The 23,506-nt window shown below is 25.0% G+C and overlaps 1 protein-coding gene across 1 annotated transcript in view; it reads right to left on the bottom strand.

Annotated features, from left to right (window-relative positions):
- Positions 1-21,402, bottom strand: part of LOC132920634 (NADPH oxidase 5) — a 71,710-nt gene extending 50,308 nt beyond the window's left edge. The window contains exons 1-2 of the mRNA XM_060983164.1: positions 21,187-21,402; positions 15,755-16,151 (exon numbers count right to left, since the gene is read on the bottom strand). Coding sequence (XP_060839147.1) covers positions 15,755-16,120 — 366 coding nt within the window. The 5' untranslated portion in view covers positions 16,121-16,151; positions 21,187-21,402. The remainder of the gene's footprint in view (positions 1-15,754; positions 16,152-21,186) is intronic.
- Between the last annotated feature and the right edge of the window lie 2,104 nt (positions 21,403-23,506).

Here is a 23,506-nt window from a genome sequence, read left to right on the forward strand (position 1 = left end):
ACAAAGAATATTAACATGTTAGAAATTCGTGGTTTAAATTTATGATTATTTTAATTAGAACATTATAAACCATTACAAATTGAACAAAACGTATAACCAACAAAATTTAAATTCCTTCATATGACTACTAAATACAATTTGTACACACATGTTGATATCAATATTACATATTTTTTATTATAATACATTATGTATTTATCAGAACTACCGTATAAAATGGATGCAAAATCTAAACCAATAAAATTGAAAACTTTTTATAGAAAACAATATTCTTTTAAACATTTGTTCTAATTCATGAAACAGAATACCTATATTATAAACGTTTCTATTTATGTCCAATAAAATATTTTGATATTAAATCAATAAATAAAGTAACTACCAATTTTGATTTGCTTTTCTATAAATTGTATAGTATGTTATCAGCTCTGTATTTAGTTGATTATATGACATACAATAATAATTTCATGAAGTATAATATATCGACCATCAACCAGCATCATTGAGTATTAGGCTTAATTGTGATTTATACTATATGTTTTACATTCACATTGCTGCTGCTAAGCGTTATGTATGACTGTGTGTAAACATCGCGACTGTGGAGTTACACGGTTATACTTGTTTACCGTTGTTACACACACGCTTACCACTTACCAGTCACAATGACTGGGCGTGAAAGAAAATTTCAAAAATGTACACGGTTAAATGGTTCAGGTATATTACACATTGCCGGTATCGATCCAAGTCTCATTGAAGTTTCGAGTACAGGCAAATTTATTGTAGCGCATTCCACATGTTTATAAACACTTGTCTTCAATAATTATATAGTTATAACAGGATAAAAGGTACGTCAGAGCAATTATTAGATCAAACGTAATATTTTTTTTTATACTTCAGATTGTCATCAAAGATTATTTTAAATTGTAAACGATCAATAAGGTCATTAGAAAAATATATTATTTCTTACACACGTGTTACTTTTTACTATATTACGATAGATCTTAGAAATTATTATAATGTAAACAATGATTTTTATGTACTTGTAGACTTTATTAAGAAATTTAAAATTTAGATTTAAAATTCAAGTATAATCTATCGAAAAATATAATTCGAAACAGAGCATTATGTTAAAATATTTGTAGATTCTTAGTTTATTTATTTTTATCATTTAAAATATTAAAAAACATACTTATACATTAGTTTACGTTATGCAGTATATATACTATCAAAATATAATAAATGTCTATGAGTTCTTACTTTACTTTTAAAACCAATATATTTACTTAAACACAGTAAGTTATTAGGACAGTGAAACAAATCTTAAAGTTGTATCCAACATCTCTAATGTACATTAGTTTGTATAGGTAAAAAGTATCGTTATAAAATAATAATAATAATTATTAATTTAATTTAATTATTATTATTATTATTGTATATAATATGCATTTACCAATTATCAAAGACGTTTCTATATTATTTAAAAATCCAACTTCACCGCTCAGAACATTTATCATTATCAGAATATTCAATGTCAGAGACATTAATTTAGCTAAGCATGTCCCTTTAACCTCTTGAGTGTCTAATTAAATTACTGTATTTCATTTAATTACATTTTTCATCTTAAACGTACAATAAATGAAAAATAAAATCTGTATAATATATAAATATACAATATTATTTTTAAATTTAAATTATTGAAAAGTATACTGTGTATACTAATATAATAATTGTATTGAAGTAAATTAATACACAAAATAAGATACGTCAGAAATATGTTTGCATTTATTTTTAACACTTATAAATCAAAATTACACCATTACCATAAGTTGTTATGTAAATAATTAATTATTATTTTTTTTAATCAGTACAATATGCAATAAAAAAATTTTGCGTAAATATTATACATGGCAGAAGAAATTACGGTTAGATAATAAATCAAATACATGAAGAGATGTAAAACGGATGATACATAATTATATATACGTATATGCATACATATCATTTTACCAATATATTTGACAGATTTTTAGATCATAAATCGACTAATCGTGTGTTTTAATGTAGTATAGCTTCTAGGCAGTTTAAAATACATCTACATGAACCTTCGTTTACAGAATAATCGTTCTTAAAATCGTGACAACCAAAGATATTATTATTTTGGTTTGAATAATCGACACCTGTCTCTTTATTAAGTACATTATAATTCAAAATAAAGTTATAAATTTGACGTTGACAACCTAACTGCTCTTAAATACATACTTACTCAGTATGAATGTGTTGATTAAATTGGTAAAACTATTTTTAATCACAATTAATGCATTTGACTTAACATTCAAAATAAGTAATTAATTATTAGGAAAGAATATAAAATTACTAAAATGATAATTTTTTTTTTTTTAAATGTCATAACTAGTAAAAGTACGATAAGTAATCATAAAGGATTTTTATAAATATTTGTAAACTTAAATATTATTTTCTTACAGAAAAATATGTTCTATGTAACAATGTTATAAAAAAATAATATCGTCCAAGAATCTGAACAAATTTAAGCGAATATTTTCATACAAATATGTTAAAATATGTTATGAATTAAAAAAAATGTTTTTAACGTGGTTTTTAATTTGTACAATATATTATTAAAAATATGAGCAAATACTTTATTTTTTGAAATGATAAAATTATTTTTATTCTCTTGTTGAAAAATAATTTAATAGTTATCTACTGACCCACTTTCCAGTTATCATTACAAGTGATTATTATAAATAATAGACATTTTTGTTGATAAGAAAATGAAGTTAAGAAATAAACGTATTTATTTTAAGTAGGTGTATACTTATTAAATATTTTTGATAAAATGATCAATGTAAATTGTTAAGTTCGTTTAATAAAATATTTTTTTGGAAAATATATTTCAGTTATTTAGTAAAAGCATAATAACATGTAAATACAAATTATATATATTTATTCTTAGTATATAGTTTATTGTGTAAAGGAATTATTGTCATCATTTAATTTAAAAATAAATACACATAAAGTGACTTTGCGTTTCATAAAATATTTCAAGTTTATGAAGTTAAATATTATTTTTAATATAAAAAACGCCAACCTGTTCTGTTTATTTAATATTATGTTATTTATTACACTTTCAACTCACTATATCGTATTATTGTGGTGGGTCAGGTTGGCCCATTTTTGGTGGCCACTAAATCCATATACGTGTATGTATAACAAAGTAATGGCATGTATACAAACATACATAATTTGTTATACATATATATATATATTGCATGTTTTAGTGTATTAGATATTATTATAATATACAGAGGTATACTATGGATTTAGACACCGGAGGGAAGTTATTAAAAATGATAAAACCTGTTATTATGGTATCTTTGTCGACCACAAACGTTATCACCTATCTTTTGTGGTCCACAAAGTCCGAAAAACCGGTATCCGCACAACCATTATTCACGCCTGACATTGTAAACCTTGCACGAGTTTCTAGAAAATCATAACTATAATTTTTTCCTCTCTTTTTTTATTACTCTTTAAACAAAGTGCCGAATAAGCACAATATACTATTTCAAAAAAATAATAATAATTTTTAGGTTTAGAGTGAAGATCAAAAAATGGATTCAATGTTTTTATAATACACACATTAAGTATTTCATCGTCGCGAGACGTTGCCATGTGGTCACTGTTAAACGGTTTTAACGTTTAATTATAATGATCATGTAAAATAGATATGTTTTATAATTGGAATAATTGTAATTGGTACCTGCCAAAATATACATAATTTTAATATTTAAGTACCTCTATACAAACGATAACGATTTAAACCATGTATAATGTATATAATATAAATATATATGGTATATATTCTTAATTCATATTGTTAACACAAACACAAATAAAATGTAGTTATTATAAGAACGGTATAAAAAATATAAAACTTTAAATTTGTATTCAATTAATTAAATTATAAGTTAATTTGTTTTGCTAATCAAGGTTTATTAACTACATGAGTATTATAATATTATTTATCTATGCAATATCGTATTGTTAATCTCCCTTGAATTTTCCACCGAATCTTTCGTATTTATACATAAGCAATTCAAATAAAAACATAATTATGATAATATTTAACTTATTAAAGAAATGTTTAAACTTTAAAAAATAATAAATTTAATAATTTAGGTCGAGGATATAATATAATTAACATATAATCACCTACATATAATAAACGTTCATTAATTAAAAAGTATTTAATATTATTAAAGTATCTGGTTAATAGTGCTACGTTTATCTGCATACTATTTATTATATTATCAGAAATATAGAAAAAATAAAGATAATTCATTTTCTGTAAAATTATATTACTTGGTATATTCTTATATAATCTAGTAAGCATATTAAATAGTTTATATTGATTGGTAAACATATATTTTAAAAAACCTTTAGGATTTTTATTTTTTATTTTGGTTAATTAATATTATATTTTATATGTTATTATTAAAATGTTATAAATATCATCATAATATAAAATTTGAATCAAATATTAGTATAATTATTAATAAGTATAGATGTTCTAAATCTAAAAGATATAATTGTTTTTATTTTTTGATAACTTAGAGTAAAATATTTATCAAATGTATAGTACTTAATAAAAGACGTTTTTATTTTAACAAGAAAATATCTTAAAAAATATAAATAATAATACTTGTCAAATACACGTAAGTACTCTACTTTTTAAATTCTAGTACATCAATGAATGCTAAATTAAATTAATAATATTTTGATTGTCACTAAATTGATATAAAAAGTGAGAATTGTTACTGAGGATATCTCTAATAACTTAAATCGTATTGCTAGATACATTCAAAATATATTTATAATTTTTGACATTTTACGCTAAGAACAAGTAAAATATATTAAGCAATAACATAATATACAAATATCCTACTGATTTTATATAATTTCCCATCTACAGAACTAGAGATAATGTGTTATATTAAAAACAATAATTAAATATACGCGTATTCAATATGCGTTTTGAATCCAAAAGGTTAATCTTAATTTAATAAATTAATAATAAAAAAAAAATTAATAAATAGATATCAACCAGCGAGCGGAGCGCGTCTATAATTTATCATTACGAAGAACTAATAAACATTATGGCTTTTATTACACGTTTTAATAATGTATGTAAACAACTATGGATAAATTAGTTAGGCTAAATGGACCATCAGATTTATTATTTAATAAACGTTCAATTTGTAATATTATAATCATACCTTGTAGCTTAGGAGCTATTTGTAGTTATAAGTTTTATGGACTTGTGGCAATTAAAATATTATTATTATATCATTTTTTTTTCTTATTAATATTATGTTCATAAAAATTGATAAAATATTTATAAAGTATTTGACGTTTATAAATTTACAAAATATTTATTGATTTTTGTGAAATATTTTTAAAAATCTTTAATTTGGAAATCATATATATTTTATAGTAAAGTTTATATCAGTTTTTAACTACCTATTTCTTTTGATAAACATCTTAACCACTTTTTTGACTTGATACTTAACAGTTAGTAATTAAATATAAACACTTACAAAGTGCATTATAAACTCTAAGTTTAATATATTTAAAAGCAGTTAATAAATAATATAAATTATTATAAACATTTTTAAAAAAACAAAAATACTTTGTTGAAAACAAAGTATATGCATGTTAAAATTCTTAATCTTTCTTATATTTTAAATTTAATATTTTACACATTTATTTTATTATACTCGTATTTATAATTTAAAATATATAATTTTATGTTAATATCAATGCATTAAGTATATTTAAAAATGAATTGGTATTCATAAAATTAATATAAAATTAATATTTGTATTCTTATAGTATAATAATTAAAAATATATCAATGGAGTTCATCAAAGTCTCCAATAAGGTCATTAAAATATGGTTTATTAGACTGGTGGTTTTTATATAATTAAACAATATGTTTTGGGGGACAAAAGTTATTATAAATTATTATCATTGTTGAATTATCATAAAAAAAAAAAATAAAAAAAAATAGGTACTGATGTCTGATACCTATTATTATTATTATTGTATTATATTGAACATAAAAATATGTAATACGAACTATACTATATTGTGTAGTCAACAATTTAAAAAAACAAGGAATCATTGGTATTTATTAAATAAAATTTAAGTTTGGTAAATATCACTATAACAATAACCTATAATAATATTTATGATATAATTTATAAAAACTTTAGTGTTTAAAAATAGTAATAATACTGTTACTGTGTAGGTATGTTGTTTGTTTTATAATTATGTATCTTGAAATTAATGCACTTCGTTGACTAACAGAAATTATGTTATTCGAAAGTATATAGACGTATATTGTGTAAAAAAAAAAACATTGTGTTTAATTTATTTCTGACATAATTAAGAGGACGGTTGACGGTCCTAGGGTGCCAATGGATGAAATACACGAGTGTTTCACCTTCAACGACATTATGTTATGCATACATACGTCTGGCTTGGTTTAACCGATAAATCATTTCTGTCGACGGCGCGGCGCGACCACCGTCGCCGCCGGTAGCCCTCTTAGTTCAAACGAAATGCCGTTATGTTTAAACACGAGTAAGAACTGACAACTGCCCGGTTTCATCACTTATATAATTATATAGATGTTTACGAAAACAAAATTTAATAAATAAATAATAATAATAATTAAAATATTTTTAGACAATACTACTATTTATTATTTAATTATTTTCGATTGTTAGGTATATGTATGGATTATACCATACTTTTTATACAACATATTATGCTCGACAAAAAGAAACACACATTATTATATTTTATAATATACACCGTGATAATCTGGGCGAGAATCAAGGGTGTCCAAGAACACAACATTTTACCCGACTCGACATGAACTTCGTGTAGCGACCGAGTCGTGATCGTGTGTTTTTCGACTCATTACTTACTATTATATAGTGGGGCATAACCGATATATTATTTATTGCCATGTACACCGCTGCACGAAACGGTCATCGGGCTCGTCACATTGTTGCGATCAAGGACCTCTTGTAAAAAAAAAAAAATTAAAAGAAAGATTACTTTTCTTACACGCGTGATCATATAAACGAATTATTATAACATCACGAATGCGTTAAATCAAAAATATCCGTAACAAGGGGTTAGAAGGTGCGAATGGCGTCATTTAGGGGCGTGTTTGAAATAACGTATGACCCCCACCACGAAACAGTTAATTGGGCAATATGTCTTAGGCTAGTTAATTTATTTCGTTATTAAAGTTACCTACACGTGTAAAACTAATCGTTTGATGAAAACAAATCGTATTTTATAGGTACGCGGTGATCGATGCTATATTATAATTTATAATATCCGAATGATGCTATATAGTGAATAGTGATCTTTATCGTACTACAAGTACATAACATCACCATTAATAATTTAAATGTCTATATAGGCATTTCATCGGGTGCTTAAGCAAACAAAATTTTGAAAGAATTATTGTGTTTAAAACTATTCGTGCAGTTTTATCATAGTTAAAAATATATTTGGTGAAAACTGTGTATATAATTATTACGTCAAGGATAGTACAATGATTATGAACAAATAACAAATAACACATATTATGTATGCCATTATTTACCTAATATTATATTATACGATATGTACCTATCATATCTTAAGCCTTACTTTAGCGATGAATATTCGTAATTTAACCTTAATAAGCTGTGGTATATCGCACAATAAAAAAATATATTAAATTATATATTTAATGAAATAAATTTTAATAATTACAAACAAATAAAATATAAATTATATTCTTAATACTGACAAAAAGAGATATCTACTTGTGAATACCTAATAATATTATCAACGTTAAGTATTTTTGTACAATTAAATATGTATCATAGTAGAGTGTGGATAACGAGTCACTCTAGTTGATATATGATTAGGTTCAAATTTTTATTAATTTATCATTAACATCCTATAAAAGTAAAATGGAATAAAAAAAAATATACAACATTTATGAATTTATGACAATGTTATAAAATATTAATTAAGATACTTTTATTGTAACTTTTAATTGAAACTGTCAAAGGATTACAAAACACGTTATTCACATGTCTACCTGTATGTTTCTAAATTATTTTAAACGTTTGAGTATTTTTCTTAACGATTCTTATTAGTTTAGTATATTGATGACATTAACTTAATGATCTAACCACACTTTTCAATAATTTTAATTGTTAATTATAGAATATTTTTACGGGTCAAGAAGTGAAGATTGTATTTTTTAAGACAAGATTTTTTTCAATTTTTGATCAGACATCTATGTATTTTATTTGGGGAATGTATAATTGTTATTGATATACCAGTAAGACGTGATAAAGATGATAACGTGTGTCCAGAAAAATATTATATTATTATTGTTTATAATATCACTCATACGCCTGGGCTTAATGGGCTGAAACATGAATAATATAAAAAAAAAATAGGAAGAAGTACATATCTGAGGGAAAATCAGTGACATTGATTTAACATCATTAGAACCACGGATAACATTATGTCAGGAGGTCGATAATAAGAACATAACGGGGCCCTCGAGATAAACGGCAATGTGAAATGGAAATGCTTTTGTTTTATATTATTTTTTCATACACATATCCGGAATTGCTGCGGCGAGCGATTTTAATTCACCGAGAGCGGTGGTCCATTTGCAAACAATGGGAGACGTGGAATTTCACTAGGTAATTAGATCTAGTGCCGAGTATTCTGTCTGGGAATGACAGGTTTGGTAGATTTATGAACTCTCCAACTAACGCAGTTATTTGCCTCTTGAGATTTAAATATCCAAAAGTATCAATTTATCAAGGTACAATAAATTGTTTTAAACAATAAAAATGTAATAGAAATATTTTTCAACTGGTGTACCTACATGTTTACAATTAATATTATTATAGTTAATCTTACATACAGATTAAATAATCGCAATAACGATTGTTGTTCTTTATTTCTATAATAAAGCATTTAACGTATTCAATTATATAGATACATTTTTAATTAAATATTTTGATATTTTGAATTATGTTAAGTTTTAATTCTTATAAAGTATATGACAGTCACACATTACGCATATGCTCAGCTCGCTCTAATTATCGAATTTATCGTTGAAAATAATGTATACCCAAAGTTGGACATTCGTATTTGCATAACGGGAAAGAGTACACGCAACATGCGTAGTATAGTGTAGTAAATACGTATACACTATACATATATATATATATATTTATAATATACATTATACATAATACACTTAGACCCGTTTATAACCATTACTGCACTATAATAACACCGTTTCTGCCGACGAATAATATTGCTGGATCGGCAAAAGTGTCTAGTGAGATGACGTTAATTATTACACTTGTTCAACTAAAAGGTAATATTTTGATGCAGACCAGGTGATACACAACTTCACAACACTACACTACTTACACACTAACACTACTTACACAACTTTCTTTATTTTTATAATATTCAAAATAACTTTCTACATAATACGAAATTTGAACTAACGTAAAAATTGATTTTCACGAACTTATCTACTCCAGAGTGTTAATAACTTTGACTTAAATTATTTAATTTATATTATTATGTTACAAATATTGCGCATACATTACACAAAATAAAGTTTAAAAATTCTAAAATGTTAAATAGATACTATATTTTTTGAAGGCAAACTTAATTTAAAAACATTATAATAGTATGGACATTTTTTAATTATATTTCTTTTCTTTATGGTATCATATTAGTTAGGAGTTACTATATATAGTAAAAAATTAATTAATTATTAAAGTATACTATAGTTTTTTTAATTTTTTTAATTTGTAATTCACTTAAAATTGAATAATATAATATATATTCTATATATATTCGATAATTCAAAATAAAAATGTATATAATTCGAAGAAAACTAATGTGGTTCCTTTGTTAATTCTAAATGTTCAACGGTGAGAGACATTCTGCAATTCTCAGGCAGAAAAGAATCGCTATAATTTAAATTTCATTATTGTATATAAATTCAAATAAACTGAATTAGAAGTATAGTTCCATTGACCTACTCGTAATAAAACTAATAACGATGCCGATAAGATATTATCGTAGTTTATCAGAATGTAGCAATAATTTTTAAATTAAATTAGATTTTTCTACTTTTATCGTATCATTTATCATTTATCACTACTATAAACCTCTGCGATAGGCAAACAGTTGTTAAAATTTAGTATACCATGGTCAGTCTGAAAATGTATTCAGTAAAGTACAAAATATATTAAATGCTCGTTGATAAACGCTATGAACCAGATTGTGGCCAGTAATTCATCAAAAAAATAATAATAATAATACGATTTTTAATGAAATATAATATATAATACTTTTATAAATATCAAAATTAATTTATAATAAATTAAATAAGAATGCATAATAAATATGTATTTAACAGAATTTTTCAACTCTCTTTAATTTGAATTATTTATTTTTTCCACTCGATAAATTTAAAACCCCTATACTCGTAAATCGAATTTTTAACTCGATCCCTTGAATTTCGAATAATCGAGTCTACTATATATTATAAGTATGTAAAAAATAGATTGCGTGTATTTCCTTTTTATTGATATTTTACAGCTATTGGAATTGTTTAAATAGATTTTTAGTTACTCAAACAATATCATATACGTAAGTACCCATTATTACATTATGTAGGTGTTTAAAATATAACATGTGCTTTAAAAAGGTAGCTATAATTTATTCAAAATATAATCGTTCGATAGTTAATATTATGAAAACACACCAAAACTCTACTACCTAATCATTGTAGAATACCCTGAAGTCACAGGGACACGAATGGTAATATCAAGTTCGTGTTAAGTACAGCTACTGTCCAATTACGAACGTTTCGAAAGTTTTATACGCGATACGAATAGTAAATCAACCTGGATTCACCTTTTTCAGAGATATACACTACTGGTTTCAACGATATAGCGAATGCGAAAAAAGGGTGTCGTAGACAATATCATTATCGTAGTTAATAATATTATAAACTTGAACGTAATCTTAAATAACATTTCGTAATCCATATAAATTTATAACCATTGTCAAACACCATTTATTTATCTATAAAGTATTATAGTAAGGCGTGCTTAGTGTCCATACAATATATTATCATTATGGATATAGTCATTTATTTATATTTATTATTTATAATAAATAGCAAAATTAAGCGATTATTATTGTAGTGAATGGAGACATACGATTGTAAACTATATTGAAATGTATATTTTTATAAGTCTATTTTAAATTACATAACATTAGATTTGATTTACAATTATTAAATAAAACTTAAATTAATAATAACTATATAAAAAAATGACTCATGGATCTTTCGTTGCTATTTTAATTATTCATGAAAAATATATTTATTATATGATGTTGTGTAAATTTATTTTCAGATTGAATAATTTGTTATCATAGGAATGTTCTATGTTACAGGTATATAAAATAGAAAAATAAAAATAATAATCTTAAAGAAGGTTTTTTTTCTAATAATATATTTTTATCTTTAAGCTATCTATAATTATATAAAAAACTGCAATTTATAACCATAACGATGTTCAAATGTATAGTACAATATATTTTATTGTTTTAAAATATATCTACGTCCTACATATTAAATAAAATATGATGCTTCTAAATTATACAAAACTTCAGCTTTTATAGACATAATCTATATTGTATCTATGTCCTATATATCTATAAGAATGTATACATTTTTATTATTACATAACTATTTTTATTACTACACAATTAACACAAAAATTATTAAAAAATGTTTTCCATTTAAACTATCGTAAAGAACTGAAAGTAATATAATATTAAAACGATCGTTTCAAAAGTATTATTCAGAAATTCCAAATTATCATACAAGACTAATATCATTAATTATTTATACTACATTAATTATTAATATTTATAAATATTTATAATCAATAACAATACCATTATCGCTGAGTAGTTCAATCTTCAAAATACCTACTAGTTTAAATTTATAAAACATAACACAGTGATCACGCCGTACTTTACTAAAAATAATTAATTTTATTTCTCGAATCATCATTATTACCATACATAATTTAGTCGGCTCGACGGAAATGTGTGCATATAGTACTTTTCTATTAAAACACGTTTTCCAAGGCACGTAATGCTTGTAAAAAATATGTACTTATTGGTGGTTGAAAGATGAATTGGCGCGAAGAAGACGCGGTTATTAGCGAACACAAGTCACCTTTGACCCACCGACATTTTGTCGGCAACAGACAAATGACTTACTCTCCACTTTCTAACTGCATGCATACGAATGGGCGCGGGTGACCATCGTATACGCATCGCTAGTTTACATGCACTATAGGTAATACATTCACACTCACATTGTGACCGTGTGTCATCATAATAGGTATTATAATACGTTACACGATTTGTTAATTGTTAACACGAAAACAATAGCTCGGTCGGAAAGCTATATGATACGAATACCCCCCTCCAGCACTCACACAGACACGATGCATGTCGATCCATATTCGTCTGATGATCTGCTCCACCGCCGCGCGCCGGCACCAGCAAATTTATCGACCGGTGCATATTATTATCTTTATAATATTCACAAATATTATTTGTTGGATATTTTATTAACGCTAAATGTTTTAATGGCCATTACGGCTGTATTATAATTCAATTGCAATTCTAACCTGAAACTTCTAATTTTTCCACGCGTGTATAATATACATTGTATAATGTACCTATATACATATTTCGATTTACGCTAATGTGTTTAAATGACATAATAAAATGCAAAAAGCAAATACACTGTTTATAATAGTTTAAGTTATAGTTATACTAGGTATTATAGTTATTAAAATATATGAAAATAAATAGCAATATTTTATTCTCATTTATAAAAGTACGTATGGTGTAGTGAAAACGTGATTATTTGGGCGTTATAAAATAATTAAATAAATTCAGCATACAATTTTAATGCACTTAAAAACCTATACATAATAATATTATATTACCTCAAATAAATTCAAACATGCAATCTACTTATGGGCGACAAGAAAAGGTGTAAAAAAATAAAAAATACTAGACAATAGATGATTTCATACATTAAAAAGGCAATGATAGTATATGATCTCTTAACATAAAATATTTGTTGCAAATAATGATTTCAATATAGATAACAAATAAAGTAGTTAAATATACTAACTAATACTATTATATGATATGTGTTTAAATCAATTAAAAAAAATATATGAATGATTTGATGAAAAGTGGCAATTAATAAATAAATAATAAAGTTATCTTTTTGTATAATTTATCAAACAGAAGTAAAATAGATAAGTATATGGCTCATCAAATATTATTAATATCTACACTAAAAACTTAATTAAAAATCTTTAATTTCTCTTTTTTTATGACAAAAAAAAATTGCCTATTACTCGGACTATACAAAAAATATTTAAAAAATATGTACCAGTAAATCCGTCGCTCATTATTGCAGTTTATGTGCTAGAGCATGCACTAAAATACCATATTTTATCAACACACAATGTATACGTCAAATAGTCTTGATTTTATATTTTATTGTTACATATCATAATACGACTGAAAGTCGATTGCGTTTTGGGTTGGAGAAAACTATCAGTACGCCTGCGACTTTGTTTTACGGCTAAGCAGCGGAGGAGGCATAAGCAATAAATATAATAATAATAGTACTAGGTTTGCTTGCAATTGTATACATAAACGTCGGCACTAGCGATGACAAGTTAATATATGTTTAATTGTTCGTTCACGTATATCATTGTTATTTGTAAGTTATTATTTTTTTCCCATCTCGAACGATGCCATCTATATTTTCTACACAACATAAGTTGTTTGACGTATCTATAATGCGTGTCATGTTTCGTTTCTTTCCCTCTCACACACACACATATATACTGCTACCACTACTATCATCATCATTCACCCTCCCGACAAGTTATCTCAAATCATATAATAAAACTGTCATCAACATCGACCGCGAGCTTTAATGGTTTCACGTTTTCATGAACGTTATTTTTTCGATGAGTGCTATTCACCTTATATGTAAATGAAACTGTCTGACAGCTTTTATTTATTACATTATTTTCATATCCATCCACCCCCTACTAGCCCGACTAGGGAACGTTTATTAAACGAAACACGTGCAGCATCTATGTCGAATGTTATAGCACCTATAGTATTAACGCAATCGCGTCTTGATAATCACTAGGTATAGGTGTCCAACACATCGCCGCCGGGCCGAGGAATGTTTTGGCTCGTGACACGGTTTCAAACAGCTATATAGCAGACTACGCAGTCAAATAAAACGCAGTTTATTTTTTCTTAAATATATTATTTAAATTTAACAACACAAAACCAGTAAGATTCTTGTGAATTTTAATAAATTATTAAAAAATTCAATTGTCGATCATATTTGTTTCTCCTATAGATATATTGTATATTTTAAGTACAGTAATGTTTACGTACTTACGAGTATATAAAAAATTAAAATATGTCCAGCTAACAAAAATCTATTTAATTAATTAAGAATTTAAGATTTAAAATTTATAGGGATTTACATACCATGTTCTTAACTTAATTTTTCTAATATCATATTATAAAGTAAACTAAAAAAAATTAGGTTAATGACATTTAGTTATATATTTAAATAAAAAAATAATAGTTACTTTGTATAATATGTTTCATTAACTTACAAGTATAAAATATTTAGTATTACGTATAATTTAAAATGTAATTATACTCAGACACATGCGGTATATCATCTAAATATTTGTAAAGTACCAGTTACCCTAGTTTTCATCCTTCAATAAATGATAATAATATGTACTGAATTTCATTATGGTAACCTAAACAATACTAATGAGTAAACTATATGCAACAATAATTCAAAATTACGAAATTAATAATAACCTCGATCATGGATTAAACTGTGTCTAAAACATTCACGCTATCCATAGAAAAATATCGTCATTCGTCTTAAATATTTAATTGAGTGATATCGCTATTACGAGTTTACAGGGTTATTGAAATGAATCATCTGATGCTTTTTCCTTCGCTCCCTAGGTCACTTGATCTAAGAACATGTGACTGCTTATTTTGGGTATTTCCGATATATGTAGTTACCTCTAATATCATCAATCACAGAAGAGCTAAATATTAACGTAATCAATTACAAGGGATAGAATGAAATGAATTTAAGTTCCAACTAGATGTTCGCGTGACCAATGAAGTTGCGTAGAATATTTATAGATATTATTAAGTATTCTTTATTATTAAGTATTATTATATATATTGATTTCGATTATTCAAAAGTTTGAGAGAAAAAATACTTTTTAGTTATTAAGATTACACATTTATCGTTGAAGGGATAAAAATAAACCAGTATTATTACGTACTACCTAAAGTGTTTAGGATACTCTGGATACTTAACAGGATTTAAATTTTTTTTTTAAATCTATGACGAATTTTATCTAATTTAAGTTTGAGTTATCAAGTATTAAGAACTGTATTCCTATAGTATGAATTTAAAAAAATAAAATAGACTTACCTTATTGAGTATTCCACGTTTAAAGTTTTCTCTGCTGTACTTTCCGTTTACACTCTCCAACTCCAAATGTTGAGCACACTTTCTTAACATTGACGCCCTCTCCCGTTCTTTAATGCTCTCCATTTCCATAGCAGACATATTCGGTGGTTTCCGCGTCAGTTCCACATCTACCAGATCATCTACCGAAGTCCGTTGTTCGTTAATGGTTCGACCACTTGGACAACATGGTTCTGTGTCATCGTTGCGCGAATACTTGTCCCCATGCGGGTCTATATCCCACGCGACGGACATGTCTTTAAGCCGACCCAATGACTTACGCCTGGTAGCCGTGTCGTCGTCACCACGTACCGAGTTTTGCTGTTCCATGACTGTTATAGTTTTCAATACCTATGCATGTCTGAAACATAAATTTAAACAATATTTATATCAGCATAATTAAATTAGTAAAACATGTTTATTGGAATGAAGTCCATTTATAATGTTACGTAACCCTTTTTTTGAGTTTTAGATAATACATTTGAGTCGCAATAACTCAAAAAACTTGACAACTCGAATCTTTTTTTATTCCCCTAGAAATAAAAATTCGAATTAAATATCTCGAAGCGAATTTTTATCTCCCTTCAACTTCGAGTTATCGCGACTAAACTGTAGTAAAAATCATATAGATTTATTTTTTTAAAACCTATTATTCGTCAAAATAAATTATTTAGACTATAATATTATATGTACTTAAATAGAATATAAAAAAAATCAGTTAAATAAATTATAGTTTTTATTCACTACTTAATCTAAGGTTGTTATAATTTGAACTTGTTAAAAGTTACACGTATTTTTTTATTTAACGTTCATTGGAAAATTGTATAAGACTGTTTTATACTCATAGTATATAGTATATACTTTATACTCTTCATAATAAATATCTATATGCATTAAACATACTTTATACAAACACTTATAATAAATTATATTTTTAAATATTTTATCACATTTATTTGAAAACTACATTGAAATCGTTTTATTTTGAGATGAAGTCTGTTTATTACATTCATTTATCATCAATTATGATTTAGCACCAACGTTTTCAGAACCAAACAGTATGTTACTGGGTGCGTATATCAATTCTTAATACCCGATGACCGGTTAGGATTTCGTGAGTAGCCCGCCCAATCGATTTTTTTTTCTATTTACATTGTTCAAACAAACATACACATCATTTCGCTGTCAGATTGATCTTTTATACGGTTTCCAAAACGGCACAGCAGTCGGTCGGTCGGTCAGTCAGTATTATTATTATTTATAATGTTGATTGATCGACGATTAAAACGGTGTACTTTATCGATACCGTCGTCGTAATAAAATCAGTTCGGTTAGTTTGCACTAGCATACGTGTTTTTTTCAGGTCAAAAACGATGTCGTGTCTTAAGCGGCCGGCCATAAGTCTCAAAAAAGATAAACGTTTGTATTGTAGTCACACGAGTCACGAATCACTGGCACTTACATTTACAGTAAATAATGACGCTAAAAATAAATGCTTGTGCTGAGATTGACGTATGACATCAATTTTATATCTTCAGACTCAAAAGAAATTAAAAATCTAATATTATAATTTCAAACGTTTCAAGATAAGTTTTAAAGCTATAATTTGTTTCTATTCATTTCAAAATTGAGATGAAAAATAATAAGTACTTCAGAATAATTAAATTTATAAATTAAACCAAAATTAAAAATAAATATTGTATTTAATAGTTATATTCTACATTCCATAATCTTTTTCAATTTAAAGTCTCTTAAAAAAATTATTTTTAAGTAGATGGTTTTTGTCAACTATTAATAATAAATTAATTATAAACCTACCTACCTATTTTTTAATTTATACAAAATGTATTTACTTAAAACCGATTTAAATTATAAATATTAAATAATGATTCAAAAATAAGTTAAAAATTAAGATAAATCTAACATTCCGTTAGTAGTTTCACATGTAAATGTTTAATGATAAATTATTATCATCGACCTTTAGCTATTTTAGAAAACATCATAACATTATCTTCATGTTCTAAAAAAAAATATCTAAGTATATTTTGTAATAGGCTCCTATTTTTTAATCAAAAATAACCCTCACTTTCAGTTATAAAAATTGTATTTTATGAGTGAAGTTGTATTTTTTTTAAATACACTTAAACAACAAACAGTAATAAGTTCACAGTAGATTTTATAGAGATTGTAATATTTAAAATCAGTGACGTAGAACAGTTTTAAAACGTTTTCCTTGTAAAACAAAATTTATATATTTTATGATATAAGAAAACAGCATCTGACAACTAACGATACTAGTTCGTTTACATATACTGGTAGCTATTACCAATATTATAATTTCACTTACGCATATTAAATTTATAAATATTTCTATATTCTATGTATACATAAATGCATGAACACTTATTATAACTAAATAATAATAATAATAATAATAATAATAATAATAACAAAATACAATTTTCACATAATACTATGATTTGCTCGGTCACTCGGTACCAATAATAATACAAAAGCTATGTATATAATATATATATTATATCGATTTAAAAAAATTAAATAAATATTAATATTAATCAATATTTAAAATAAAAATAAATTACTTTTGTTTTCAGAGCATATTACAGTTAGCAGAATTTAATTATTTGGTTGAGATTTATTCAAATATATTATTATGTATGATCAGTATTACATATTATAGATTTTATATTCACAATATTAGTAAAAACAATTTTTTATTAAAAATATAAATTTTAAAATAAGTATTATTTTTTGCAAGCGCCTAAACATATTGTATATAAGTATGTAATATACATTTATTATTATAGTATACATAATTATACATATATTTAATTATATAATTATATTATACTTTGGGATTTTTAGTAAATAGAAATCAAATTCAAAAAGAGTAATATGTACAGTTATTATGCATACTATACGATTGTGTAATCAATTTTAAAAGTAAAAATATATTTGGTACTAGTACCTACCCATACTTTATTTTAGATGTTTCTATACTAACTCATGTGTGCATCGCGTTGCACGGGCACGGTAACGCCATATAATTTACATATATATACCTACAGTTCCATGCTATAAAATAACTGCTTATATTTTTCATTTTTTTCATTTTTTATAACTAAGCTGTTTTTATGATTTTATTTCACGCAAAACCAATTGATAAACCAGTTGAATATACAATTTGTTGGTGCAGTTTGCTATGTGGACAAATTAGCCCCATTTGTTCTTTCCGGGAGTCGCACTTGTATATGAATCATTAATAAGCTGTACAATTATAATCATAATATTACATATTTATATGGAAAAAAATAAACATGAAACAGACAGGTACGTAAATATTATGTATCCAGACATGTTGGCTATATTTACACATGACCAAGTTATTGTGTCGTGACCAACTAAATAAGCAATTTAAAGAAACCACAAGTCTGACTGCCGATGCCGCTGTAACCCGCAGACGCTAGACCAATCAAGTTCGATTATAATAATATATCTTTATAAATCAAAAAATCAATAAAATTACACATAATATGTATATTTATTATAATTAACTATCGAAATTTTGTGCTTGTTAATGATATTCATAATTAGACTTTTGACATTGTGTCAAAATAATACACACATTAAATTGAATATATTACCTTAGGTCAGCACTCTGTTACAGTATCAGAACTGATATAGCTGCAGAAGTATTTTGTTGTCTCATATAATATTGTGTGATATATATTTTATACAGTCTTTCATCGAACAGATTTAATAATCAATCATATCATTATTTCTCCAACTGTATAAAAATAATAATAATGAATAACAGAAAAAATAGATAGAAAGACATATCGTTAGTTATTAATTTTCGCGCAAATAGCCGGAGGTATAATTTATGCCAAGTAAAACAGAAATCGTACAAATCGAAAACTGGATCTACATACGGTTATTATTTTACGTTATGAGTAATATTTCTCAATAGTTATGTATATATTTGTCGAAGAATATTGATTGAGATGTTATGGATATCTTTAAATTTTCCAAACGATATTTTACTGTCAAACAATAGAAATAACAAGTTTGATTATTGGTACCTATTGGCTATATTACTATAGAGAATGCGGTGTATGATTTTTAAAAATGGTTTTACATAACGTCATCACGTTTCAAAAGACGTCTGACCGAATATTTAAACAACTCGAGGGCAGTAAAATTGTACCATATAGATAAGTACATTATAATTCTGTGCTATTGGGCCCAGCCCGTTATTAATCAACAATAAACAATATCACATACAATTATGTTAACAAAAGTATTTTTCGCATTTAATTATTTAATAGGTGAAATTATGAAATTTAATATAGTAATTTAAAATAATTAAATATTGTTTTTAAGTTTTAATCAATAATTTCATAGATTTAAGTATAGCAAATATGCAACAATATACGTATATACTCGTATAATATATTCAATGCTGCGTACATAATTTTATTATACACATAGCTATACTATGCACATATTTTTTAATTACTTATAATTTTTGTAATAATAAAATAAAGTTCGAAATATTTGTATATAAATCTAATTGAAAAATATGAAATATAATAAATTAAGGTTTAAGAAAATAAAAGTGTTTAAACCAAAATAGTTACACCTAAATATAGTAGATACCCAGTAATAAATATAGTTATTGAGATATCTTATAATGTACATAATTATATAACCGATTTTAGTATTTATTGTTGCAGTGTTATATATTATAATATCAAAGTTATATTTTCTCAAATTAATCAATAATAAAATACAATTAGTAATACATAATTTTAGTTATATAATAAAATGCTATAATAAGCAAAGAATATAGGTACTAAAGATGTTACTGATTGTTTTTTTTTTGTAAAATGGTATCCACAAACCAAATAAAACACTAAAAATCTCAACTTATTTTTGTTTCTTTTTATGTAACTATTATTATTATTATGATATTAAAAATAAATCAATCAACATAATGATTTAAGGATAATTATATTATTCATTTAATCATTATAGTTTAAAACAATAATACAAATAATTTTGTGAGTGATATTGTAAATATATAAAGAAATCAAGATTAAATTAATTTATCAATTAAAAACTTGTCATTATTTTTAATATTTATAATTTAATAATTAACAATTTATGATTACCTTATTTAAAATAGTATTTTATTATCTTATAACAGTTATAATACTATAAGGATATATAAATATACTCCATTATAATATATATTTATTTATTTTAATATACTCTTAGTTTAATTATTTGATAATTTTGATAATTTTTCAATAAAAAAATTAATAAATCCATTTATTTCGATTTTTATATTAGGCGAAATTAATTGAACTTACCTAAATATTTTATTTTCATCCAATATAATAATATCGTTAGAAAAACTAGTAACAAACAGCACAGAAAAATACCGAAATAAATTCGCACCAAGACAATTAAAATCAAAAAACGTAACTGTTAATTTCCCGAAACTGAAAGTAAACCGATAAACTAGACGAACTCGTGTTATTTTGCGTGTCGGGTGACCGGAGCCGACAATTGGTAACTGGAGGTTTAAAACTCGTCTTCTAGATACCCAGCATCCCGCAACAAGGCGGTATACGTTCCTCTCTCTGCCCCTTCCCTTGTTTGTATTATCTTATACTTACCTAACACTGCCCATTTGAATACGATACACATGGTGACTATCTAATGTGTAACAACGATACATTTAACTAATAAAATACCAACGCACAAGGATTTTAGTGGAAATTATGACAACTCAAGGTAATTTTACTTACAAGCACTGACCAATCAGGCCTTTGATAACGCCCGTTTCGTTAACATTTTCCTCTATAATAATCTACAAACCACAACTAATGATATAACTAGACATTATAGAATAATATTATGTTTGTACTGCTCTCAAATCAATATATATAAGTATGAACGAATTATATGAATAACAACATTTAGGATAAGAATATATTGTATAAGCAAGAAAAAATTCTGAGTAATAATTTATTGAAAATGCTTTTTTCATATGTATACATAACAATTAATATTTTACATTGATGTTTTATATATTTATCATTTCTATAATAAGATAAATTTTTAAATAAGCTTATTAATACACAATTAATCATAAAAATATGAATATAACAAATATAACAAATATAAATTTAACAGGTAGCCCGACGATGTATTTTTATATTTATTCAATTCAACAAACCCTTAACTTTGTTTATACAAGTATAATATTATAATTATTTACTATAGTATAAATTAAATATTTTGGCTATTTTAATTATTGTGAGTAGAATTAATAGTAATTATATAGGACTACAAAAACGTATCAATTAATTTAAAAATAGTTACTATACACATTAATTGACACTTGGTGACAACAAGTTAGAAGTTTTTTAAGATTCCGGTTGAACGATGATAGTGGTGGCCAGTTCCACAAACGGACAAAACCACATGTTAATACGATCTGTAGGTTCATAAAGTATACCGCGGGAAACGAGAAGCCATCAATGTTTGATACACATACTATATACGTGTGTGGTTTTATTTTTTTATATCCACCGGAAAAAAACCTAACATGTATTACCTATAATGTCGTTGAGTAGCGAAAATCGAAGTCATAGCGTATGTATTATGAATCACATTTAGATTAATCAAGAAAACTATTACGATAAAACAACAAAAATAATTAAAGACACTGCACTAACGAAGGTAATACAATTTAATTTGTTTGTAAATTTATCCAATCTTTGGTATTTGTGGTTTTAATGATAATGTAAACAATTGTTTTAGATCAATAAAAATATAATATTATGTTGTACAATATTTTTATGTACCTAATGTATAAATATATATTTATATAATACCTAGGTACTTATTATGAATATTGTCAGTTAATTAAAAATGTTTTGACTAGTTGACAGAAGTCTTTCTTGTTGAAATAATTTCTTAAGGAATGTGGATTATATGATGAATAAAATGTATATGTCAGATTATTATCCTAGTTTACCAATGAAACTGATTCATAATATTATTGCTATTCCAAAGGTTCTAATTAAAAATACAAGTACAAATCCAATTAAGTGGAATTTTTTGCGCGTGTTTTGATTGCTAATTTTTTCTAACTTAGCTTCTAGAAATACTTGTTATTTTTTAGCATACATTGAATACCTATCTAACAGTTGTATAACTACTATATCAACAATTAACGCTTTAAAAAAATACTGTAAAGGTACTTTTAATTAATAGTTGACTCTTCAAAACATTTATGATTTATTTATGTGTATCTGGTGCACAATATTAAATATATAATAGGTATTAGGTACAATAAATAGTGCATAATATTCATAAAATATACTTAAAAAAGTGTATTAAACTAGGTATTATAAATAATCAATTTTCTAGCGATTAAGAGTAAAATGAATAGACATTTATATATGTTATATTAAAAAGTAATATAATATATACATATTAATATTTACTTCAATTAATACGATATTATAAAATGTACACAACAATTTAAATATAATTAATTAAATTGGTGATGTAATATAATGGAAATCGATTATTTTAGCAATTTTAAAGTGATTTAGATTAGTTATCTAGATGTTATACTATTTAATACTTATTATTTAAGTATTTAACAAATAAAAT

This window comes from Rhopalosiphum padi, chromosome 2 (genome assembly GCF_020882245.1).
Source record: "Rhopalosiphum padi isolate XX-2018 chromosome 2, ASM2088224v1, whole genome shotgun sequence".
NCBI lineage: Eukaryota > Metazoa > Arthropoda > Insecta > Hemiptera > Aphididae > Rhopalosiphum > Rhopalosiphum padi.